Here is a 26,025-nt window from a genome sequence, read left to right on the forward strand (position 1 = left end):
TACATGACGTTGTTTGAGGTGCAGCCCCAGAGCCTGGTTATTTAAACACTGGAACAGGCACATTCCTGTTCGTGGAGAGTCAAGTCTTCGTGGAGAGATGGCTGCTGAGCTGGGGCCTGAAGGGTGAGCAGGATGTCAGTTGGGGGTGGAGGGGGGACGGGCCGAGGGGACAGCAAGAGGCAGAATGACACAGGGCACAAAAGTGCTGCTCAGCGGCAGCAGCGTGTGGGGCCTGCCTCTGCAATTTGACTTTGTGGGATTCTGACTGGGAGTTCACAGAGTCAGAGACCCCGCTGTGTTCAGTGCCCAAGGCTCTGTGGGAAGCTCCACAAAGGCTCAATTAGGGCCTGTTCCCTCCTGGTCGTGGCTGTGGGCCGGCAGGAAGAGCTGCTGGCGGTGGGCCAGCCTCCCTGCGCATGCCCACCCAGCTCGCCAGGCAGACAAAGGGGGTGGTGAAGGGTGGGGCTGGGGATGAAGGGCCAGGCTGCCCGTGGCCTCTTGGAGCCCCCTCACCCAGGGAAGGCGAGGTTCCTGCAGCAGCAGGTCATGGTGGGGAAGATGGGGCCTGCCCACCCTGGACCATCTGCTGCTGCCTCCAAAGAACCCTAAATCTCATGGCCAGCCCTTCTGGCTCCTCCTCGGCCAGTCTGCAGCAACATTTGGCCCAAGGGCCAGCCTCTACCAACTGAGAATTCTGGTTTGCCTCCCACCTCTGTGGCTGCTCCCTCCCTGCCATCCCTGTTCCTGAGGACTCATCCAGTCCTGGCTCCTTTTGTTCATACATGACATGCCCTCTCTCGTCTTCAACTCCTGCTGCTTTGAGGCTACTTTCCAGATCCATCCATCTTGAAGGCCTTACGTGTCTCCTAAGCTCCACATTCATCTTTACACCTGCCTCCTTCACATATGGCCCTGGGTTCCACCAACTCACTGGTTTAACGTGTCAACTACACCTAATCTTTGCCAACAAACTTGCTGCTGGAGTGATCCTTCTAAAGTGCAAACTGGGTCACAGTCAGTCTTGTGTTCAGGAACATCTCTTGGCACCTTGATGACTAGTATACCGCTAAATTCCTTAGTCTGGAATTCAAAGTCCTCACTCTAATCCCAGCTTACCACTCTAGTGCCATTGCACTGTAAGTCTACCCACCTAGAGTGGACCCCTCCCCCAGCAAATGTTTTATTCAACTGGCAAACTCCTACTCATCCTGTGAGACCCAGACCAAAAGCTCCCTTCTCTGTGATACCTTCCCTAACTTTTGTAGCCAGTTCAACAAGCTAAATGCTCCCACAACATTTTGTAAATATTCTTAATATGCTGCCCCACATTTTATGTGGCTCCCCAACTAGTGAATGAACCCTTCCTGGGTGGGAATGACATCTTTCTTAACCCTGCACTCCTTGTGCCCATCCCAGGGCCTGGCACAAGGTTGATGGTCAGAACCTGCTTCCCTGCATGAAGGAGGGAAGGGTCTGGCCCAAGGCTGATCTGCAGAGGTGGGTGCAGACTCTACCATCTTTCTTGGTGGGGGCCCAGTGTCTCCAACACAAGAGGAGAGAAAGAAGCTGGGAGAGAGCAACTCAGAAGTGAAACATCAGAGTGACAGCCACCCCAGGAGCCCTAAGTATGTCCCTGATGGGTTCTCTAGGCCTTCTGGGCTTGCAGACCACAGAGCCAGAGATCTTGCTGAGGACAACCCAATGTGAGGCTAGAATATGCCCTATGATCTGACAGAATTAGACAGTAAGCTCTCAATTAGCTACTTACTAGCCATGGGGCCTCAGGCATGTCCCACAATCTCTCTATGCCTCAGTCTCCGTGCTAATAAAATGGACACAACAATTCCTACTTCAAAAGGTGTGTTTTTTCCTCACTCATTTGTTCCACAACTATTTATCATTGTGGCAGCAGGCACAATTGAAGGCACAATTGTGGCAGGAGAAGATTGAAGGCAGGAAAAGGGGATGACAGAGGATGAGATGGTTGGATGGCATCACTAACTCAATGGACATGAGTTTGAGCAAGCTCTGGGAGTTGGTGATGGACAGAGAAGCCTGGCGTGTCACAGTCTATGGAGTTGCAGAGTCGGACACGACTGAGTGACTGAACTGAACTGATTTGTTGTGTGCCAGACAGTGTATAGGTTCTGGGGAATCCTGCGGTCAGGGAGGTGACGTTCTGTGCAGTTCAGCAGGACAATGGGTAGGGAACACAATTCCCAGCACAGAGAAAGATTCAGCTAAACTGGTGTGCCCCGTTTACTCTAGTTTTTTCTAGGACAGAGCCAGGCCTGCCCCACCCCCAATCCCTTCAGTGCCTCGACTGAGAAAGCAGCCCCCACCTCAGCCCACCACATCCCTGGGAACGCACTGGGGCTTGGAGGAGCTGGGGCTGTTTCAGAAAAATACCCTGCCAAGAATGCGTCACTCGGTCAGGGCCGACCAAGGAAAACATTGGGCCCGGGGAGGGAGATCAGACGGGCCCTCAAGCCGGGCCACTGGAGGGGCAGGCGCCGCAAGAAAGCTGAGCCGAGTCAGGCACCAGGTGAAATATGACCTCCAAAGCATCCATAGGCATTTCTTGTATAAACACCCCAGTCCAGACAGGAAGCAGGGCTGGGGGAACTGGAGGGGAAGGTGGCCCCACAGGACCCCCCAGAGGTAGACAGATGGACAGGAAGGCAGGGGAAGAAGAGGTCAGTGGAGAAAAACAATGGGGGGGGGGTTGGAGAGAAGAACAGAATGCTGGGGAGAAAACCAGACCATAATATTCCCCTTTCACCCAGACAGAGGCTTTCATTTGCTTCTCTTCACCTGAGAGGTACTGGATCCCCACACAAGTGGGAAACTGAGGCTGTGAGAAGCAAAGATGCCAGAGTTCTGGGTCTGTTTCTCATCTGTTGCTCACTGAGGGGCCTGCCTGGAGGCACTCCAGAATGTTCTTTTAAGAAATCTCTGTCATGACCTCCCTGAGACCCCACAGTGGGTTGGCAGCCAAGCTGGGGCACAAGTCTGAAACTCCAATGGCCTCTCCAGTGACCTCTGGAGGCCCAGAACATTCCTAAGGCTCGCCTCCAGCTGCTGCTGGCAGCGGCATTTGCAAATGGAGTGCTGTGCTGTGTGTGCTAAGTCACTTCAGTCGTGCGACTCCATGGACTGTAGCCTGCCAGACTCCTCTGTCCCTGGGGTTCTCCAGGCAAGGACACTGGAGTGGGTTGCCTCGCCCTGCTCCAGGGGATCTTCCCGACCCAGGGATTGAACCCACGTCTCTTTTGTCTCCTGCACTGGCAGGCAGGTTCTTTACCACTGAGCTACCAGGACAATGAAACCACCCAAGAGCTTAGCAGCCAGGTCTAGGTCCCTGGTGCGTGGTCCCAGAAGGACAGCAGAGAGTCAAGCAAGCCTTGCTCAGTTAGAGAGATATCTGTGGAGGACTTGGAAGGAGTCCCTTGGAAGCGTGCTAGGATCCAGAACAGCATGGCTGGACAGAGCCTGGCAGAGTCCCTGCTGCACAGATGGGAAGATTAAGAGTGCAGAAAAGTATGCAGTTTACCCAAAGTCACACAGCATGGAGTGCCTGGATCAGACCCCATAGCCTTCCTCTCGGGTCAAGGAAAAAGACTTTTCTGTTCAGACCATCTTATCCAAAGCCTGCAGGGTTTGCTCCTACTCTTTATATCTTCACGGTCCGAGTTTCGGAGAGGAGATTATACCAGCGCTGAGCCATAAATCATCAGGAGGACTTGGAGGGAACATTCTCTCCAAGAGATTGGAGGGATTGCTAACTCTGAAAATGGGTGTGTTTAATAACAGGGAGGAAAAAGAGACTAAGTACCTTCTTCCAGTCCCGTAGGACGTCAAGGTTTTCCTAGAGGGTCCCTGATCCCACCTCAAATTTCACCCAAAGCAGGGAGCGAGGATCCTATCTTTAACCCCGGGCACCAGCCCAAATTCTTTCCTTCTGTCATCTGGGAGAAGGTCCCTGCCACTTTACCTTCGCAGAAGCCCCAGCCTCCGCCCTGTCCGCATGCCCCACCCCTCTCACCTGGAGCTTGGGCCCTCGAAGCCCCGCCCCTCGCAGCAGGCTCGATTTCCCCTCCCTTCAACCGCCAACTGGCCCCGCCTCCACGAAGCTCCGCCCCCATCTCCAGCAGCCCCGCCCCCACCTCCAGACCAGGCTCACCTTGGTCTCTGCCAGCTGTCGCTTGAGCAGCTGCAGCGCTTCCGTATGCTCCCGCTCACTGTCCTGAAGGGCCTGAAGCTGCTCCTTCAGCTCCCTCTGGAACACAGACAAGACAGGAATGGCGGAGCAGGCCAGAGCCAGCCCGGTATTTCCTGGTGACGGTGATGCAGAGGCCAGGGCTAACTGCTGCGGGCGCTGGAAGCTGTCCTGGCCCCGTGCCTCCCCTGCCCCAGCACCCTCCTCCCGTCACAGTTCAGCAACCACAAAGTCCTGTAGAGTCTGTCTCCCAAGTATCTCCAGAGTCTGTGCCCATCTTTCATCCAGAGTTTTGCAACAGCCTCCACTCGGGCCGTCCGAGGAGCTTCTGGTCCCCCAGTCTCCAATCCACCTCCACATACTTTCCGACCCCCTGATCAAGACTCCTCTGGCAGGAACCGAGGCCGTACCACTGTCCAGGGCTGTGACAAACTCCCCACATCCTCTGAGCACTTCCCGACCCTAGCACAGTGGGCTAGGCACTGTCCTCAGACCTTAGCTTGTATGGGGTCATCTAATCCTCCCAATAACCCTGAAGTAGGCATTGTTATTATCTCCATTTTCCAATGGAGAAACTAGTACAGAGAGGCCAAGAAACTGGCCCCCAAACTTACAGCTAAGCATGGAAGGGTAGTGCCAGAATCGTAACTCGGGGAGCCTAGTTCTGGAGACCATGATCATGACACCAGGTGACGAACTTTCTTCAGTAATGAACAACAACAAAAATCCATGATAGACAACATGTCAAAATTTTAAAGGACAGGATCATTATGACTAATTTTTCCTTTGCCTCTGGTTCCAATATGGCTCAGTAAGACATGGCTAGTCATCTTGTTTCTACTTACAAATCTAATATTTTGTTCATCATGCAGTTTTTTGGGCATTAATTGTGATTTTTAAAAATTTCATTAAGAATTATTCATCTTGATTACTGAGTTTTGGGGCATCTGCTTCAGCTTTGCGCCTGAAGCAAGTGTCTCAGTGACCTCATGTTCGTCCCACCGCTGTCTCCACCATCCTTCCCCCATCGGTCTCAGCCAGCCAAAGCGGTCTTCTTCCTGTTCCTCACTCTGGGCTGTTTCAGCCCTGTGACTGCACTTGCTGCTTCCTTTGCCTGGTGCACTTCACTGTCAGATCCACAACTCCTGCAGCCCCTCCCCCACCCCACCCATTCTTCTATAGTTTTAACATAACAACTCAGCTGCTGCCTCCTCTGAGAGGTCTTGCCTCACCAGCCCATGCACAGTGGCATCCCTTCCACCCTCCATCACATCCTGTTTCATGGTCTCCATGATCTTGCTTATTTATCTGACAGTGTGTTTACTGTTCCTCTCCTCCACTGGAATGTGAGTTTTAGGAGGGCAAGAATCTTGACTGACATGTTCACTGTTCTATCCCCAGCACTTAGAACAGTGCCCAGCATACAGTAGGGCCTCAAAAATTATTTGTCAAATGAATAAATGGGGCATAGAGATGGATGGTTCCCAGTGGGTGTGTGCGTGCTAAGTCACTTCAGTCACGTCCTACTCTTGCGCAACCCTATGGACTGCAGCCTGTCAGGCTCCTCTGTCCATGGGATTCTCCAGGCAAGAATACTGAAGTGGGTTGCCATGCCCTCCTCCAGGGCATCTTCCCAACCCAAGGACTGAACTTGTATCTCTTATGTCTGCCTGCATTGGCAGGTGGGTTCTTTACCACTAGCACCACCTGGGAGGCCTTGGCTCCCAGTACTTCTGGACATTTAGCTCATGGTATCACAGCTGGTTGTTCTGGCTGTCCTTCATCCATCCCCACGCAGGGCAGGCCTACCCTACCATTTTCTATCTCCCCTGTACCCATCAATGGCCTGGCATTGAAATGGGACTCCAAGAAGTTTTCTTTGGGAGTGAATCTCCATGGAAACAGCCTCTGGCCTGGGCTCTCGAGTCAGCCTGGGGTGTCAGTGGTGCCAGGGAGCTGACTTACCTGTTCACCCCCACCTGCTGTTCACCTGTCTCGTCAGAGCAGGGAGAGTCCTTGAAAACATCTAATCCAACTAATTTTACAGGCTAGATAGCAACGTGAGAAAATGGTCACAATGACATGCTAAGGGAAGCATGTAGAAAACAAAATGATCTGCGCTTACTGTCCCTTATTCACGCAACAAATATTTATTGAGCAATTGTGATGTACCAGGCAGTGTGAGGCATTGGGAACACAGCAGAGAACCAGACAGACATAGTCCCTACTGATAGGGATCTTCCAGTCTAGTGGGGAAGACAGATAACATTGTTGTTTAGTTACTAAGTCATGTCTGACTCTTTTGTGACCCCCATGGACGGTAGCCCTCCAAGCTCCTCTGTCCATGGGTTTTCCCAGGCAGGAATACTGGAGTGGGTTGCCATTTTCTTCTCCAGGGGATCTTCCTGGCCCAGGATCGAACCTGCATCTCCTGCATTGGTAGGCAGATTCTTTACCACTGAGCCACCAGGGAAGCCTTCAGATAGTTATCCATTGTGGTCTATGCCATGGACAGAGGAGCCTGGTCCATAGGGTCACAAAGAGTCAGACACGACTGAAGCAGCATAGCATGCACACATGGTCTATGCTCCAGAGAAAATAAAGCCGCGTAGGAGGGGTGATGAATTTAGTAGGGTGTCAGAGAAGCCTTCTCTATGGAGGGCACACCTCAGATGACAGGTGAAGGATGAAGAGGAAGCTTGAAAACACAAGCTAGATAGAAAACTCGGAATAGCTAGTTTTATGGGAGTAGAGAGCTGCACAGACATAATGACTGGAACTCTAGTACCATCTCAGGCCATAAGGCAACCAGAAAGATGGATATGACAGGCCGAAACCAGTGAAACGGAAGGAAGAAGCAGCCTGAGTCCCTGATGGGGTAGCCACACCATCACTGCACTCAGGGATGTGCTAGGAAGCTTGCCCTCTGGAAAAAAGATAAATAGCCTCAGTTTATAGTGCTGGCCAATTTCCATGGTGTAAAGGCTCCCTCAAAGCCAATTTCAAGCTCTCCAAGTGAGGTCATCAGACGCAGAGCTGAGACAAGATTTGCACATTTAGTTCTCAGGAACTGGGGCAAGTTGGCCCTGGTAGACCATTGCCTGGGCTCCTTTCCTATAGACCTGTTTTATGTGGAAGAGAAATACATCCTCATCTAATTTCAGGTACTTTGGGCAGCTCTCTATTACTAACAGTTGGGAGTCATTCCTAGTAGATTCTCATGCATCTGAGCCACTGGAATAGACAGATCATGTTCAGCTGGACAGAATGACTGCTCCTCCCTGACGGCCTCGGGTCTGTCCAGCTTGGGACAGTCTGCCTGAGATGTAGAGTTTGAGGAGATGAAACAAATGCTACAACTCTCTCCCTTGGTGGCCCTCCCAGACCCAACCAGTCAGGCAGTTCTTCAGATTCTCTGAGAAAACTGCCCTGGAGGCCACGTTCTTCACATTGCTCAGGGCACCCCAGGGACATGGCCAAATTCCTCCCTGCTTTCAGGGTCAGGGAACAACAGGATCCCAGGAGCAATGGAATACTCATTCGTCCATCCACAAACATGTGCTGAATGAGGCCTCCTTGGGCCCCCCATGCTGCTGTGTCAGTGACAGGGAGAGGATGGGGGTGAGTCCCAACCCATGAAGCCTCAGGAGGTGTGTAGATGGGCTGGGTGAGTGGGGGAGAGACAGGGACAGAGACATTTACATCACAGTGAAAGCTGGAATAGTGATATGGCACCCCAAAACTGCCCTTCCTCTCATGTTCCCCATCTCTGTGCAGGGCACACCCCCTACCCCTGCTGCTACCCAGGCCAGAAATTTAGGAGTCACCCTTGACATGGTCCAGTCACCAATCCAATCAGTCATCAGGCTTGCCCTGGAATCTGTCCTATCCTCTCTATACCTACTGGCCCAGCTCAGTTTTTATCACTTCTTTTCTGGACTGTGGCTCCAGGCTCCTCCCTGCCCCACAGAGCAGCTGGGATGATGGTTCTCCAGGATGGATGCGTCCCTGCATCTCCTCCCCAGGTCCCTCTGCAGGATTTCCACATTGTCTGGGGAGAAGAGGGCATCCCAGTTGGCTCAGTAGTGAAGAATCCATCTGCCAATGCAGGAGCTATAGGAGACACTGGTTCAATTCCTGGGTCGGGAAGATCTCCTGGAGTAGGAAATGGCAACCACTCCAGTATTCTTGCCTGCAAAATTCCATGGACAGGGGAGCCTGGCTGTAGTCCATGGAGTTGTGAAGAGCTGGACATGGCTGAGTGACTGAGCACACACATATGCTGGGGAAAAGGGCAGCAAGCCTGAGCGAGGCATTCAAGGCCCTTCAGTATTGACCCCAGAGTTCTTCTCCAGCCTTTTTTCTTCATCCAGACCTAATTTTCAATGCAGTAGCTGCTAGTCACATATGGTTATTTAAATTCAAATGAAATAAAATAAAATTGAAATTCAGTTCCTAAGCTGTATTGAGTTGGACCATAAATAAGGCTGAATGCCAAAGAATTGATGCTTTTGAACTGTGGTGCTGGAGAATACTCTTGAGAGTCCCTTGGACAGCAAGGAGATCAAGTCAGTCAATCCTAAAGGAAATCAACCTTGAATATTCATTGGAAGGACTGATGCTGACGCTCCAATCCTTTGGCCACCTGATGTGAAGCGCCAATTCATTGGAAAAGACCCTGATGTTTGGCAAGATTGAAGGCAGGAGGAGAAGGCAGGAGAAGATGAGATGGTTGGATGGCATCACTAACTCAATGGACATGAGTTTGAGCAAGCTCCAGGAGTTGGTGATGGACAGGGAAGCCTAGTGTGCTGCAATCCATGAGGTTGCAAAGAGTTGGACACAACTGAGCAACTGAAAAACAACAGCTATACTACAGTGAACATTTCAAGTGCTGAACAGCCACAGGTGACTGGTGGCTATGGTATCAGATGGTGCAGATGCAGGACACTTCCATTATTCCAGAAAGTACTACTGGACAGTGCTGCTCTAGATGCATGAAGCAACTTGCTGTTCCCTCTGTTTGGAAGGCTCAGCTACATGGTTTTCTCCAGTTGTTGCTGCTGCTGCTGCCAAGTCGCTTCAGTTGTGTCCGACTCCTAGCCACCCCATGGACTGCAGCCCACCAGGCTCCTCCATCCATGGGATTTTCCAGGCAAGAGTACTGGAGTGGGGTGAGTGCTTATCTCGGAAGACCTAGATCAGATGTCACCTCCACTGAGAATCCATATCTCAACTCCATTCTGTCGTCAGACAATCCCCTGTGTGCAGAGCCTTCCCTCACACTATCTGGCACATGCTGCATTTTAACAGCAAGGTTACCTGTCAGTCTTCCCCATGAGGTATAGGCTCTTAGGCCAGGGACTGTGTATGAGAGATTTTCACACCCTCAGTACCTAGGAGAGCGCCAGGCACAGAGTTTACATCGTGAATCTGCCCTGGGGAGAGGCTAGGCTGGGTCAGGGCTCACCTCTGAAAGGGTGGGCAGAGTCCCCAGGCAGGCAGCTCTCCTCAGGTGGGCTACAGATCCTGAGGGAACAGCTAAGTTAGGAAAAACAAAACGTAGAACCCACAGAGCAGGACTAGGAAGCAGCCTGGGCTTTGTTACTCACCCTGCCTTCCCTCCTTCCAGAACTGGGATCAGACCTGACCCCCTGGGTTAGGAGACTGGCTTTGTCATCCATTAGCTGTGTGATCTTGGGCAGGTACCCTAACCTCTCTGGGCCCTAGTCCCTCATCTGAGAAATGGGGATAACAATATCTCCTAGGATTGGAAGGGTGAAATGAGATAATGGTAAGAAGTATTGTTTAGCCTTACAGGGGAGAGCCTGGCATACACTGGGTGCTTTGGAGACAGGGGGGCCACCATGTCCCATGTGAGGTTCCTGGGTCACTTCTCCATGTCCCTATGGTTTGCTGTGTCAGGCCCCTCCTTTCCTCCTCAGATGGCCAGAATGGGAAGGGGCCCCAGGGACCATCTAGTCCAGCCATCTGGATTTCTAGAACAGGGAACTGAGGTCCAAGAAAAAGGGACTGAGTGGCCTGTGGCCACACAGTTTGACAGAGAACCAACTGGGAAATCTCCTCCCAGCAGATGTCAGACAGGAAACGAAGCTGTTGATGAACTCCTCAGTGATAGAGCTAACTGTGCGGAAGGACACTGACCCTCCTGGAGGCTCAGAACCGTGTCTGGAGGTGGTGTGGCCTAGGTTTGAATTTCACAGGCAGCATGTCACGTAGTTCGCACAACCTCATGAGATTAGTGTCTTTGTCACCTCAGTCTCTCAGAGAGGGAAACAGAGTCTCGGAGAGGTCAGGCAGTGTGCTAAAGGGGACAGAGCCTGTAAGAATCTGGAATGGGGATCTGAGTGACTCCAAAATCCATGCTGGAAACCACTCAGTCCCTCTGTCGGCAATACAGCAATCACGCCTGGGCACCCACGGTCAGGCTTTGGGCCAGTCACTCCAGGGGGCTGGGGGGCTGCAGACAGCCCTTGCCCTTGAGAGTTTGCAGTGAGTAGGAGAGGCGGAAATAGAAACAGGTAGACTGCAAGGGAGAACAGGATAAACGTGGAGGGAACACCTAGGAGCCCGGCTGTGTTTGTGACTCCCTCCCACCTCAGTTGCCAAATCTATAAAGTACAGCTAATGACAGCACCGGCTCTATGGTTGTTGTGAGGATTAGGTGACTTAATAAAGGACCTGTCTGGAGGCCCAGGAAGTGCTCAGTCACTCGTAGTTGTCATTATCATCACAATAATTATAATTGTATATGAAGTAGGAAGTTTCTTAGAGTTTACTTCTGACGGAAAGATCTGGGAAGATGGCTGGCTGGCTGGCTGGGCAGGGTCCCTTCTAGTCTCCAGGGAGGGGCCAGAGCATTCCAGATGGAGAGAACTGGTCGGGTAGGGGCACAGATATGTGCAGGAAGTGAGGGGCAGTTGGGGGTGGCCCAGGTATCTGGGTGGAGTCCCAAGCTGGAAAGGCCAGTGGGGCTGGCTGGGATGAGGGCAGAAGGGGGTGGGGTGGAGTTGGCCTTGGAGGTCAGCCGGGAGGAGGGCGGGTAGCTGGATTCTGCAGGCCCCATCAATGCTGGGGCAGAACAGGAATGGGGGTGGGGGGTTGGCGGGTGGGGGGATGCCCTCCTGAGGGCAGAGCCGCTGGAGAGGGGGCAGAGTCAGAGCTGGTGCAGACCCAAGCACACAATTATGCAAATATGTCAGTTGAGAGACTCTGAGGCTCCCACACGCATAGAGAGGCCAGGCCTGGGGCAGCAGCTGAGGGGGAGGACAGAGAACCAGGGCTCACAGGCCCCCAAGGCCAGACCTCCCTTCTTACAAGGCCATCCCTCCTCCAGCCCAGAGGATAAAGCTGCTGCCAGAAGCCATCTCCACTGGCTTCAGGGACCCTCTCACGCGTGTCACCGTTCTGCCCCATGGTAACAGCACGAACTTGGGTGTCAGAAAAACCTGGTTTCAAATCCTGGCTGCATGCCCTTGGGTAGATCACATCTTCCCCTCTCAGAGCCTTATCCATAAAAAGGACCAGAGCCACTTGGCGGAGGATGTGATCAGGATAAAATGAGATGAGACTCTTGAAAGGGCCCAGAGTGGCGTGGCTCACGATAGGTACTCAAGACCCCTGGGTGCTCAAGACTCCTCCCCTCCTCCACACCCAGTACTGCCTTCTCTTCCCTCCTCTGGCCCAAAGCTGTCCCAGATCTTCACAGGGCACACTGAGCTTGCCTCTTCTCCCCCTTCCCCCAGGTCTCTCTTCTACTCGCAGACGCTCGATGCTCCTGTTTCTTCTGTCAGACCTGAACCCTGATGCATCTTCTCAGCCTCTGAGCCTGCCCTGTCCACTTTGAGCCTCAGAGTCTCTGGCAGGGCAGCACCGAGTGATTGTGCCCCCTCTTCCAGGCTGCCCACCAGGCCCACCCACACGCCACCCCTTAAGGCACGCTGACCAGGCCAGCCTCACCTGCTCTAGCCTGTTTCTAGTTTCCCCGCATCTCCAGGCTCAAGTCCATGCTCCTTGGGCAGGAGTGGCGCATTCAAGCCCTTTCCCCACCTTTTGCCCTCCAGTCATGATGAACCACCGGCTCACCTTCATGCCTGTCCCTGGCTGACTCAGATCATCATCTGAGTCCAGGTTCTGGCTTCAGCAACGTGTACTGGTTGTGTGGCCTTAGGCACAACTTCTGAGCCTGTTTCCTCACGTGAAAAATGGGGCAATGAGACCTGTCTCCTAGGGCTGCTGTGAGGGTGAGACGAGAACGGGTATCTGCCCCCGGCACTCTGCACATGGGACCACGGGTGTTGCTTTTCCCTCTGTAACATCTCCTCTCTCTGCTCTCAAGACCCAGTTGTCAGCTGGGGAACCTGGCCAACCCTCAGTTGTGGCCACAGGAGCCTAGGACATGATCCGGCAGCTTATGGGCCTGTCTCCCAGGAACCACAGCAGGGCCAAGCTTGTCTTGCTCTCTCCTGGCCCTCAGTGAGCCAGCGGAGGAGTGTCAACTGAGTAAATTATTGACTAAATCTCTGAAACCAAGAAGGACACCATCTCCACATCCTTGACAACCACCTCTGTGTTCAAACAGAATTCAAGGTCCAGAAAGTAAATGATGCTGTGAAACCAGCACGGGACTGAGATTCCAGGGAGCTGGGCTCTGGACCAAACTTGGGCAAGTCAGTTTCCCCATTTGCACAGTGGGGAGAGGATGGAAGCGGATGGTTTCTGAGGTCTCATTTGGATGTTCCCTGAGGCAGTTAGGGTGGTGTTGGTGAGGGGGAAGAATTCTGAGTCAGACAGACCAGAGTCTGACCCAGCTGTGCCTCCTACTTGCAGCATGATCTTGGGCAAGTTACTGAGCCTCTCAGCCTCATCATCTTCATCTGTGAAATGGGGCTGATCCTAGTCCCACTCGGGCAGCGGGGAAAAGGAAAAGGGCTTCTGTAAGGATTCAAGGCCGGTAACAGCACCTGGCACATAACAATGGTCCAATACACTCTGGCTCGTGTTTTATAGGGTTGTTATTTTTTCTACTGTCACTTCCTACCCGGTCCTTTCCTCTCTAGAAAATGTCCTGGGGTCCCCAGCCTCCATTCTGAGTTTTAGCCCCGTGACCTGTGCTCAGCCAAGGTGCTCTGGATGAACTGGGCTTTTCCTGGCTGCCCACACACACCCGTGAAGAGGGAAGTAGAGATGCCAACTGCGGCCATGGGTCTGACTCACTGGCAGCCTTGCCCCTGTGGAGCCTGCTTTGTGCACACAAGTCCTGCCCTCTCCTGCAAAAAGTAACAGCAGAGGCCACTTCCCCCAGACACAGACAGCCCGGCTGTCCACAATGGCAAATAAAGCACCTTCACAGCAGTTGTCTCTGGACAGGCAGCAACTCACGCTCCCTCTTTAAGTTTTGTTTTGATTTCCACTTCCCAGGTTGGGAGAGGGTGCAGAGAAGGCAGCACCTTCTGCTCGGCTGGAAGGAGCGAGCGTCAGGATTTGAATCCAGTCCCTCGGCTCTGTTCTTTCCTCGTGTGGCTGCTTCAGGGGTCTCTGGAGCCCCATGCCCAACTCCTCAGGGCTCCCATCCAAGGCTGATCCATTGCTATCTCCCTTAGCATGAAGGAGGCCTTGGGAAAGGCTCCAGCGGTCACATGAGATCTGGAGGGGGTGGCTGGGACTGCATCCAACCCCTTGCCTGGAGGTTAGGAAGCTGAGATGGCCAGAGAGCCGGATGCTGTGCCCGAGTAAGATGACATTCAGCACCTGCCCTTGGAGCATCAGCTGGCACAGGCCGACAGTGTCCGGAGCCTGACCCAGTATACTTGAACTACAAAGACAGGCAGGGTGCGGGGGAGACAGCCACCCGGCCCTGAGAGGCAGCTCAGAGGCTATGCATGGTCCACTCAGCCAGGCTTCAAATCCTGTCCCTGCTGTTTACCAACTGGGTGACCAAACAAGTCACTGAATTCCTCTGAGCCTCGGTTTCCCTATCTGTAAAAAGAGTAAATTACAGTACCCACTTAACAGGGTGTTATGAAAAACATTAGATGAAAAAAAAAAATGAGTCAGTACACGAAAAATGCTTAGCACATTCTTGGGCAGTGGACTAGGACTCAGTAATATTGACCGAGAAGCCGCAAACCCTTCTGAGATGGTGGCTCCTTCCCTCTACTTTGCTCTGTGGTCCAGTGCTCAGCAGTGAAAAAAAAGGGAAGGCACACACACACACACACACACACACACACACACACTGTTAACATGACAAAATTTCTGTAGAACTGTAAACAAATCTTTAAGAAAAAAATCCTATTTTTCCATGGGGTGGGACTATGGGGAGATTTTAACTTTTACATTATATAGCTCTGTTTCTTATGTTAATTTTATACTCAGAAAAAATAAAGATATTTAAAAATTGCTACCGCTAACTGTGAGCCAAGCACAGCGTCAGGCACTTTTGATACAACCTCCCTCTTATGACACCCTTGCCATGATGGTTATATTATCCCCATGTTAGCAGGCGGAGGCTTAGAGAAGTGAAGTGATCAGATCAAGGACACACAGCTTATCGGTGATGATGCCAGGATCTGACCCCAGTATTGGAATCTGGGGTACAAAGCCATTCTACTTGGCAGGTCAGGGAAAGCTTCACGGAGGAGGGGCTATTTGAGCTGAGCCTGGAAAGCTGAGTAGGACTTCTCCTGGCCTGGGTTCTCAGCCTGTTGTGATTTTGACCCTAGGGGACATTTAATGAAGCCTGAAGGCATTTTTGGCTGTCAGAGCTTGGGGTGGGCCATGCTACTAGCATCCAGTGGGTGGAGGCCAGGGATGCTACTTAACAGCCCACAGTACACAGGATTGCCTTGCATAACATAGACTTGTGTGTGTGCGTGCTCATTCACTCAGTTGTGTCCAGCTCTTTGCAATACCATGGACTGTAGTCTGCCAGGCTCCTCCCTCCATGGGATCTCCCAGCAAGAATACTGGGGTGGGTTGCCATTTCTTTCTTCAGGGGATCTTCCCGACCCAGGAATCCAACTTGCATCTCCTGCATCATCCTACATCGGCAGGCGGATTCTTTACCACTGTGCCACCTGGGAAGCACTGCCTAAATAGACTTATCTGGCCCCGAATGTTAATAGTGCCAAGTATGATGTAACATACTAGAACTGCTATTTATTGAGTGCTTACTATGTGTCAAGTGCAGTACCAACTTCTGGCCAATGTCATCTTATTGAATTCAACCCCATTATTCCCATGCTGTGAAGGAGGTTCCTGAGGCTCAGAGATGATAAGGAACTTCCCTAAGGTCACACAGCCAGAAATGGTACTGCAGACTTGGAGCTGCTTGAGTACAAAGCCAGAGCCCTTTACCTCTCTGCTCTGCTGCGTCTAGGATTTATAATAAATGAAAACAGCTCCAGGCTAACTGTTAGGAGGAGAGGGGGCTGTGAGGAGACTCCCGCGGAGCCAGGAGTAGCCTCCTCTGGCTTCAAGGCCTTGGGAAAGGGGAGGATCCTCTCCTCCCTGCGCTGCCATTTCCCCATCTGTCAAAGGAAGTTTGTACCAGATGATCTCCAAGGCCCTGCTGGCTCGGAGTCTGTTATTCTCCAGGAGAGGGGCCCAGCCCAGGCCTCAGGAGCCCTGGGGACAAGCCACCAGCTGCTGGGAGAGGAGGGGGTGTGACAGGCAAGCCCAGTCTCATTTCCAGTGCATAAATAACTAATGAGCCCCACTTCCCCATGAACAGAGCGGGAGTCATGGGGGTGGGGAGTAGCTTGAGCCTCACCCAGCAGCTTACTTCTCCTCAGGGGAGGATGTTTCTCTGCCACTTTCTTGCCAAGCCCAAAGGAGGTACCAAAACAAGGCCTCCTTCTCAGGTGAGAGGCAGGTCTGGGCAATCGCCCAGCTGGGCACTTGAGGTCTCATACGTAGAAGGAGAAAGGATGGGAGCGCGTGCTGACCCAGCCCCTAACCTGTGCCAGGCATCTCAATAACAGATTCATTTCAGGTCAGCCTCATGAAAATCCTGGTAGGAAAGAATCATTCTGATGCCAGTTTACAGGCGAGAGCCTGGAGGCTTCCGTAAAGAGATGTGCTGATTAGACAGACATGGCTGAAGGAAGGTTTAGAACCTAAATGTGACCGACCCCAGGACACTACACTAGAGGGTGAGTGAGTAGCAGTCTTATTTTCCTTTTCACCCAAGAATGACAGTGTTTCAATAAATATTTGGACTCTGTGGGAGAGGGAAAGGGTGGGATAATTTGGGAGAATGGCATTGAAACATGTATAATATTCATTTATGAAACAAATCGCCAGTCCAGGTTCGATGCAGGATACAGGATTCTTGGGGCTGGTGCGTTGGGATGACCCAAAGGGATGGTATGGGGAGGGAGGGGGGAGGGGGGTTCAGGATGGGGAACACGTGTACACCCGTGGCGGATTCATGTTGATGTATGGCAAAACCAATACCATATTGTAATTGGCCTCCAATTAAAATAAATAAATTTATATTTTAAAAGATTTATAATAATACATAAATAAACATTTGGAGAAAATATATGTTCACTTTCTCCTGCCTGCCCCAGGTCATGGAACAGACGACAAAACCCCACACCACCATAATTTGGATTTGCTGGTTTGCAGACAGGGGATTCAAACGTTGGAAGGCAGAGTTCTCCCGAGCTAGAAAGTCAGACAGGGAGAAGAGGGGCTGAGTGGCAGGGATGGGGTCCGGCTGGGGTCAGGCTGAGCGTTCTAGGCCAGCTGTCTCACTGTCTGGCAGTGTGACTTTGGGCATGTCACATCACCTCTCTGGACCTGTCTCCACATCTACATGATGAAGAGGATGGACAGATGGTTTCAGACAGAGTCCCTCCAATCTCTTACTACCTGCGTACCCAGTCCTGTCCAAGCTTCTCTCCTTCTCCCTGTTTATGTAACTTCATAGATGGGGAGATGGAGACACCAGAGCCTGGCACAAGGGGCTCTGGGAGTAGAGGGCCAATGCCACCCTTGTGCCAGCTCCCAGAACCCCCAGCCCTTGCTCTCCATCCTCAAACAGCCAAATTGAAAGGGAGTCAGTGGTGATTTGGGGATTAAAGGAACAAGGAGCAGATGAGGTGAATGCAGGGTCATTTCTCCTAGGGCCAGGGCATCTGCTGATGCAGGTTGGCTCACACTCATGTTTAAGGGGGATGACCCCCTACAACAGGGAAAATAGTCATTTAGGTCCTGCTTAAGTAGTCAAAACCTTCTGCTTCCAAAGGCTCTACAGTCTGGGCCAACTTAGGTCAGGGCTGGTCATTCATTCAACCTTTACTGATGTGCGCTGTGGGCCAGGCCTTGTGCCAGGCTTTAGGTCCACAGATATGATGACTAAGACACTGTCCCTTCTCTTGGTGACTGTGTGCTAGTCTGGTATCCTGAGGCCAAAGACACAGGTTTGCTAGATTTAAATGGTTTAGCTTGAGAAAGAGATTCCAGGCCCACAAAGCTTGGGAATCATTTTATTAAACACAGCAAGATGGGTTTCTTTGCTACAAGATTTCTCCAAGCCTTTAATATGCAAATGTACACTGAGAATTCTCCAAGGCGGGTATAGAGAATGTACTTTGTTTTCTAATTATAGCTAATCTTGGAACACTGTTTTAATATCTATTTTTTATTTATTTATTTGGCTATGCCGGGTCTTAGTTATGGGATGTGGGATCTTTAGTTGCAGCAATGCAAACTCTTGGTTGCGGCATGTGGCCTCTAGTTCCCTGACCAGGGATTAACCCCAGCCCCCTGCCTTGGAAGTGTGGAGTCTTAGCCACTGGATCATCAAAGAAGTTCCTGGAACACTATTTTTTAAAAATATTATACTTATTAACAAAGACTACAGTGCTCCACTCCAAAGACTGGAGTTTAGAGAAGGCTTACATAGAGAGGGCATTTGAGCAGGGCTTTGAGAGTTGAACAGGAGTTGGTTAGTGAGGATGGGAAGGCTGCAAGGAGATCAATTACAGTCCTAGGGTGACTATTATCAGGCTACTCTGCATGTACTGTTTCACATAGTCCTCAAGGGCCTGATGTGGGCGACAGAGCTAAAGAGGTCACCAAAAGTCCCTGGAAACTCCTAGAGGTCCACTCTCTCTCTTTTCTTGAATCACCTCACCTCAGGGTCTTATTACCCAAATCTTGAGTCTATAAGTCCTATCCTCACTCTCAATTAGCCTCTACTCTGATTTCAACTCAGAATGATTTTTACAGTATCTGAACTTGATCCCAGCCTTAGACCCTCACACAACTTGCCCTAGCCCCTGGCACCCAAATTCACTCTCAGCAGTTTGCTGACCCTCATTTAGACCCTCTCTTAGATTTAACCCTGACCTGCCCAGAGTGATCTAGCCCAGGTACTGATCCCCAGGTCCTGATGCATACCTGATCGAAACCCCAAGGACATCATGTCCCAAAGCCTGCAGCTCAGCTACAATGTCTAGTCCAGACTCATCCTCAGACGGCGGCCCCAACCCCTGTCCAGTCCTGACTTTGTTCCCATCCCCCACCTGTGTCTTTGTCCCCAGCTCAATCCTGAACCGTTCTTACGTGGGCCCTGTCTCCAGGTCCCACTCTAGGACCTCCCACAGTGGCCTTGCTCTTGCCCAGCTCTGATTCGGCCGCGTCCCTAACCTTGCCCCAGCCAGTACAGCTCTGATCCTATTTGTCCCTGCCTTTGCACTCCAGTGGGGCTCTCTCCCCAGCCATGGACCCACCCCCCGCTTCAGTTCTGAGACCCAGCCTGGCGAACCCGGCTCAAGGCCCCACCCTCAACACCGCCTCCTCGCCGCGGCCCCGCCCCGTCCTAATTCTGATAGGGCCCTGACCCTGCCGTTGGCCCCGCCCTATGGCAATTCTGACTGGGCCCTGCCCGCGCGGTCCAGCCCTGACCCCGCCCCCGGCCCCGCCCCGCCCCCGCCCCAGGCCGAGCAAGCAGCTCACCTGCAACTCCTCGAAGGCATCATCGATGCCGGTGACCTGGTGCTGCTCGTGTAGCGCGGGTTCATCGCAAAAGAAGCAGAGCAGTGCGCGGTCCGTGAGGCAGAAGAGCTTGACCTTGTCGTGTGCCTGGCAGGGTCGCGCGGCCCGGCGCGCGTTGAGGATGGCGTCCAGGGGGAAGGCGCTGTAGCGCTCCACGATGTTGGCCAGCTTGAGGCTGGGCGCGAGCGCGGGCTCCGCAAACGTGCGTCGGCACTCGGGGCAGTCGCGGGCGCCCTGCGCCTCCTGCCTCACCCAGTGCTCGGTGATGCAGCGGCGGCAGAAGTAGTGCTCGCAGCCCAAGCTCACCGGGTCCTGGTAGATGCTCAGACAGATGGAGCAAAGCAGCTCGTCCTTGAGACTGCATGCCATGGCGCCAGGGGCGGTGGAGAGGGTCCCCCGAGACGCAGGGGGCGGCGGGGAGAGCGCGGCGCTGTTGGGGGCAGCTCCTGTGAATGGGTGCCAGGAGCAGGCCCGGAGAAGCAGGAGCTACAAGAGAAGGAAGAGGTGTTGTCCGAGAGCGGGGTAATGCAAGTAAGAGGTCCGGGATAGAGACTATCCGAGAAGCGAGCCCAGGAAGGTGGTCTCGAGGTAGTGGGTGACCCGGAGCGATGGGTGCTGGAGGGAGGGGGCCATGGGTGTCTGGGGGAGGGTGCTCCCAGCAAGAAGGGTCTAGGGAAAGGGGCTGTCCCGAGGGATGGGTGCTGGGAGAAGAGGATCAGGGAGGGGGGCAGAGGCCTTGGGGGGGCTGTAATACCAGGATGGGTGCGGTGGGGGGAGGGGGAGAAGCTGGGGATGGGGAATTCTCGGGGAGGGGGAAGAGCCACCCCTCGGCTGTGCCTGGCAGAGGAAAGGAGGGGTGTGAGCCAGCTCAGCTGCTCGATCCCGGCCCCAAGACCCGTCCCCGCGCGGCCTCTTACCCTCGCTGGCTCAGAGGCCACTGCTTCGGTCCCAGCGCAGGCTCTCAACCCGGAACCAGCCGAGCCAAAGCTGCCGGCGGCCTCGGCTCCCTCCCCGCCCCCGCGGGCGGGGACCCAGTGACTCCGCCCTCGCGGCGGGCGGGGGAGAGAAGGGGCAGGGCCGCGACTCCAGCCTGCGAAACCCCTCCCCGCCCCCACCATTCTCCAGCTCCCAGGGGTGCGAAAGCCAGCTGTTCCTTCAGGGTCTGCACTTGGAACCACATCCAGGTCTCGCTTGGCGTCCCTGCTGCGGAGGTGGAGCGGGGGGGGGGGAGGCGGGAGAAGTGGGCCCGCTAATTTGAGAGGATAAGGAGTACAGGATCTTTTTGGATCATCATTGTGAAGATTGGTGAAAAATAATACTTTATATTAAAACAAATACAAGTATGTTGTTTAATCTGCGTAGAAAACAACTGTTGCATAAAATGTAAAGATAAAACTCGAGAAATACCCTGCTTGCTTACAGCAAGTTCAAGATCCTCACACTTCCAAGCCCTGGGGTCCCATTTCTTCTTCACTTTCTTAAGCAGTGCTAATGGCGGAAGTTGGAAAGTCCTGGCCCTGATATCTGACCTGAGGAGTTGTCTCCACTTAGCAAGCATTTCTGGAGTGCTATAGTATGAGTGCTGTATTATGGAGAGGGAGAAAGAGTAATAGGAGACCTGGTCTGCATGCCAGATGGAGAGGGGATAAGGGATTTCTAGGCAGAGGGGGCAGCATGTGCAGGAGCAAGGAGGTGTGAAAGGGGAGGAGAATTTTGGGGAGGTGTGAGTGGTTCTCTACTGTTGGGGTTGGGGTGGAAAAGGGGCTAGAGTGGGTTGGAGGGCGTTGAGGGTCTTGCTGAAAGATTTCCTGAAAGCATTGAGCTTTCAAGCAGGGGACTGACCTGGTCTGATGTGGGTTTCAGGAAGTCAAGGTGATGCTTATTAGCCATTGGCAAGATGAAAGCGGACTTTCTGATTTGTCCGCATATGTGCGGTGCTCTGTGGACAGTGAAGGTGTGTAGCTCAATAACAGTAGCAAAGATGTGGATTTCAAGAAGAGAGACCGGGCAGCAGTAGATTAATGTTGTCATAGTGCCTGCAGGTGATGAGACCTAAGCTGGCGCCATGACAGTGGGTAAGGAGAGAAAGACGGGATACTGAACGTATAGACACTCTAAAATTTTGTAATGGATTGACTATGGAGTGAGAAAGAAGGAGGCATGAAGGTGGCTCCCCCGAGTTTCTGGCTCCTCCAGCAACATCTTCACTGGAGTTAAACTTTTATCAAAGCACAATTTAAGAAAAAGTTTGATGTTTACCCCTCTGCTGTTTATGTGTCCTCCATCACATCGTTACCTGGTTTCTTGTCTCCATCATTGCCAGAAATAAGTTGGTAGTCTGTCTAACAACTTTTCATGGGTTTTTCCTTGCAGTCAGAGCCCTGATTTTGTTCAGGTGGCCCTCCCTTCCCCATGTGACTAAGGGTCGGCTGACCCCAGTCCAGCTCTAGGAATAAGTTCTGTTCAGTCCAAATCCATCATGATGGTTACATTCCTCTTGCCAGTGATGGCTTAGATTTGGACATATGATGCAGGTCTGGCCTTAAATACCAGAGGGGAATCTTGTGGTAAGGAGACAGCTTCTGCAAAGGGTCTCTTCCCTATCAAAACCAGTCTGCCCTTTTTGCTGGTTATACTTGTATGTGTTTGGGGGTGATACTTGGAATTGCTCCCAGTCTGAGGATGCAGCCAATACATGACAGAGGCGGGGAGAATCCTGGGGAAGAGGAGCTGGTGCACTGATGGAGAGTCTAGACCTTTGGATATATGAGATGGTCTGTCTTAGTGCTTAAGCAGGTTTAATAGCACTGTGCTTTCTCTTGCCAAACAAAAGAATCCCAAATGATACACTGATATGCACCTTCATTTTTTTTACAAAGGGGGCAGGGTCTAAATTATTGAAGCATTTGAAATGAAAAAAGGCTTGATGATGGATGAAGCAGTGGGCTTCATTTATTCAACATGTAATCCGTCCTCCTCTTCTATAGCAATATAGTAGCTGGAGAAAGGATGAGTCTGCTAGGTACCACATTTTTCAGCTGCTCTTGCGGCTGAGTGTGGTTTTGTGACTAAATCCTTTGTAATAAAATGTAATAGAAATAGTCCTAAGGCACGTGCTCTTCTATGTTCCATTTCCTCTTCCCTCATGGTGTCTCAGATGGTAAAGAATCTGCCTGCAATTCAGGAGACCTGGGTTCGATCCCTGGGTCGAGAAGATCCCCCAGAGAAGGAAATGGCAACCCACTCCAGTATTCTTGTCTGGAGAACCCCATGGACACAGGAGACTGGTGGGCTCCCTGGGGTTGCAAACAGTTAGACATGACTGAGCAACTAACACTTTGACTTTTCATGTTGAAACACAGAAGGAACCCAGCTTCAGTAATGCTTCAGTGAGGCTGACAGAGCAAAGATGAGGAAGGAACCTGGGTTCCTGAATGACTTCATGGAGTGGATCACCCACCAATGTGGACTAGAGAGTGAGAAATAAACTTCCTCTTTCTAGAAGACTTTGTATTTGGGACTCTTTTGTAGCAGCTTAGTCTACCCCATGCTACTCTATAGCTGTTTTTAGAAGAGGATTTTGTACTATTTTATGCTACTGTCTAAATCTTTTCAATAGCTAAGTTCCTCTTAACCTAGCACCAATCTCTTCTAAAGAGTATAGAACATGGTTTTCTCTGGCTGAAAGTTGCAGTCTCTTAGACCCATCACAATTCTTTCCAGCTTTCAATCTTTTTGCCCTTCGAGTTGTTGTTCTGAATTTACCCCCATTTCCACTAAGATACTGGGCACCACCGTTCTGCAAACTGTTAGTTATATTTCTTTGGCAAGTCATTGCTCTTTCTGGATGTGTTTCTCCAACCTGATGTGGCTGAGAGGTCAACCAGGACTTTGTGATCCTGACTGCAGGGTATGCCACCCACTTCTATTCATACTCTAAAGAATAATATCAGGAGTTAAAAATTTTTTTTATGCTGTCCAAGAGATGTTGAGTGATCAAAGAAAAAAGGAAGAAGGAGACCCCACACACACAGATACATGGACATGGGCACACGCAGTCCTATGCATGCTCACAGGCATTATTTGTATAGCAAAAATCTGTAGACCACTATAGCAATCCTAACTGTGTTTACATGTAGGCTAGGGTGGGGGGGACTTTAATTATGACACTGTATAGCTCTATTTGCTTATTGTTTAGTTTTATAATCAGAAAAAAGATTTGCAATAGAGATCAGCACAACATCGTAAATTAACTACAATTCAGAAAAAAAGAGACAGTTGATTCTCATCTTCATGGCTTCTGTATTTGCAAATTTGCCTACCCCTCAAATTTACTTGTAACCCCCGTCCCACAATCAACACTTGAGGTGTTTTCATTGTCATTTGTGGACATACAGAGGCCCAGGGTAGCAAATATTTAGATTGTCTGATACACAACAGATGAGGAACCAGTCTCCTTGTTTCAGCTCTCATACGATCAACTTTTCATGATCTTTTCAGTGCCACTTTTTTTCCTCACTTTGGGGGCTTTTTGTTGGTGATTGTGCTATTTTAAAATAACTCCGAAGCATGGCACTAAAGTGCTGTCTTGCGTTCCCAGGTGCACCAAGGCTGTGATGGGCCTTGGGACTGGAGGCAGTTGGGGGAGTGTGTTTGATAAGCTTCATTCAGGTTTAAGTTATAGTGTTGTTGGCCATGAGTTCACGTTAGTGAATCAACAACATATATTACATAAGGTGTTTTTAAACAGAAACGCACTTAAAACAAGGTTATGTGTTGATTGGTTGACAAAAATGCAGCCAGAGGCTCCCAGGAACCTGCCTCTGTATTTCCTCAAGAGGCAATGGTTTAATATTCCCTATTTCATTCTCTGCAGTAACTTAGTGGAACATAACTATGTGAATGTCAAGAGTCGCTTGTACTTAAAGTTGTGTCTAACAGCAGTCATCAGTTCAGTTCAGTCGCTCAGTCGTGTCCGACTCTTTGCGACCCCATGAATCGCAGCACGCATCAGTAGGAGGTACCAAACGTCGTGCCCATTTCCCTCCAGGTAACATTGGCTTGAGGACTTTGCCAGTGGCTCAGTGGTAAAGAATCCACCTGCAAAGTGGGAGATGAAGGTTGGATCCCTGGGTTGAGAAGATCTCCTGGAGGAGGAAATGGCAACCCACTCCAGTATTCTTGCTGGAAAAGTCCCAGGGACAGAGGAGCCTGGTGGGCAGTAGTCCACGGGGTCAGACACGACTGAGCTCCGGGGCACAGAGAACGTGTAGCACCCAAAGCAACGTTGGCTCAGGTCTGTGGAAGGGGGAGCAGCAAGAGAATGAACATGGATTGAGCCACTTCTGTGTGTCAGGCCCTGCACTAGCTGCTTGGTGTCCATGACTTTTATTTAAGCCTTGCAACAGCCCTCCAGACTTATCCTTTTTCTCCCCCTTTGCAGATGAGAAAACTGCAGCTCAAAGGGGAGACGTGACTTGCCTCAAACCAGAGAAAGTAAAAGGCACAGACTTTTCCACCCCCAGATATTGGAGAGAAGATTCCACAGTTGTGCATCTTGGAGCTGGGTCACATCTGGGCCCATAGCTCTATCCGATGGTCTTTATAAGCTATCCAGCTAGCCTCCCTTTCTCTTCCCTTCTCCACCACACCAACCCTTGGCGTGTTTGCTCAAGTCCCATAGACAGGCCCCTGCTTCTTTCTCAGTGGGGGACCTAGCATCCCATACTAGGAAAAAAGTCCCTCCAGGGGGCCTTCTTAGCATCCACTCCCCTTCAGCCTATATCCATCCTTTGTGCAGTGAAGCTGAGTATAAAATAAACAAATGGAATGAAGTCAGTGCATTTATAACTTGATTCATCCTCAGCTCCTTTCCTCTAGTCTGAGCATGAAGTTCCCTTAGTTCTTCCACGTAGGCCTGGGTTGGATCCTCTCAGGCCTCCTCTGGGATCTGACTCCTTCAGTTCTCTCCCTCTCCAGCCTGTATTTTCATTTCTTGCCTTGGCATTGACTACTTACCCTCAGCCAATAAACAGGGCCGAGTTTCTCTTAAAACAGCCCTCTCTCCACTTCCCCTGTCTTGAGCCACTACCTCATTTCTTCTTGCCTTTCTCTAGCCCAGCCTCTTGGAAGAATTGTCTGCCCACCCTCTCCTGCCATTCATCAGCCACGGCAGCCTGGCCCTGCTCCCCACCATTTCACCAAACTCACTAATAACCTCCTAATTGCCAATTAAAGATAGCTGCTAATACATAGCTGCTGCTGCAGAGAAACAAAACACAGAGACAAATTAAGAGAAACTTTGAAATATTCATGATTACACCACCCAGAAAGACCTATTGTTAATACTTGGCTTATATCCTCATAGGCGTTTATCACACGTGCACACACACACATATACACGCATGCATGCACACACGAGGAAGAAGGGAAGAGGGAGGGGGAGAGGGAGTTTTTTTTTATTAATTCTTAAGAGAGAGATTTTTAAAAAATAGAAATGAGTTCACTCTCTAAATCATTTCTTTTCTTGAGCCACATGTATCTTTAGCATAGGGCCTTCCAGGAGCTGACCTTGAGAAAATAGTTGATTTGGGAGGTGTTTTAAAGTAACACTACGGAGAAGTGGGAAAGAGACACAAAGAACAGGAGGCAGCCCCTATGGCTGTACTATTAAGCCAGCTAGCACAGAGGGCAAGTGACAATTTCTCCTGCACAGAAGCCTCTAGGAAGTGGGAAAAAACATGCCTCACAGTGATCCCACCCCAAGGACGAGGAAG

At 51.3% G+C, this 26,025-nt stretch overlaps 1 protein-coding gene and 1 long non-coding RNA gene across 2 annotated transcripts in view; one reads left to right on the forward strand and one right to left on the reverse strand.

Annotated features, from left to right (window-relative positions):
* TRIM62 (tripartite motif containing 62) overlaps nt 1-20,294 on the reverse strand; it is a 37,850-nt gene extending 17,556 nt beyond the window's left edge. The window contains exons 1-3 of the mRNA XM_018058094.1: nt 20,167-20,294; nt 19,211-19,735; nt 4,184-4,279 (exon numbers count right to left, since the gene is read on the reverse strand). Of these exons, the coding sequence (XP_017913583.1) occupies nt 4,184-4,279; nt 19,211-19,618 (504 nt within the window). The 5' untranslated portion in view covers nt 19,619-19,735; nt 20,167-20,294. The remainder of the gene's footprint in view (nt 1-4,183; nt 4,280-19,210; nt 19,736-20,166) is intronic.
* LOC108637483 lies at nt 77-25,073 on the forward strand. The gene is made up of 3 exons (XR_001919096.1): nt 77-123; nt 22,612-22,725; nt 24,693-25,073. It is a non-coding gene; the product is annotated as an uncharacterized LOC108637483 (long non-coding RNA).

This window comes from Capra hircus, chromosome 2 (assembly GCF_001704415.2).
Source record: "Capra hircus breed San Clemente chromosome 2, ASM170441v1, whole genome shotgun sequence".
Taxonomy (NCBI): Eukaryota; Metazoa; Chordata; class Mammalia; order Artiodactyla; family Bovidae; genus Capra; species Capra hircus.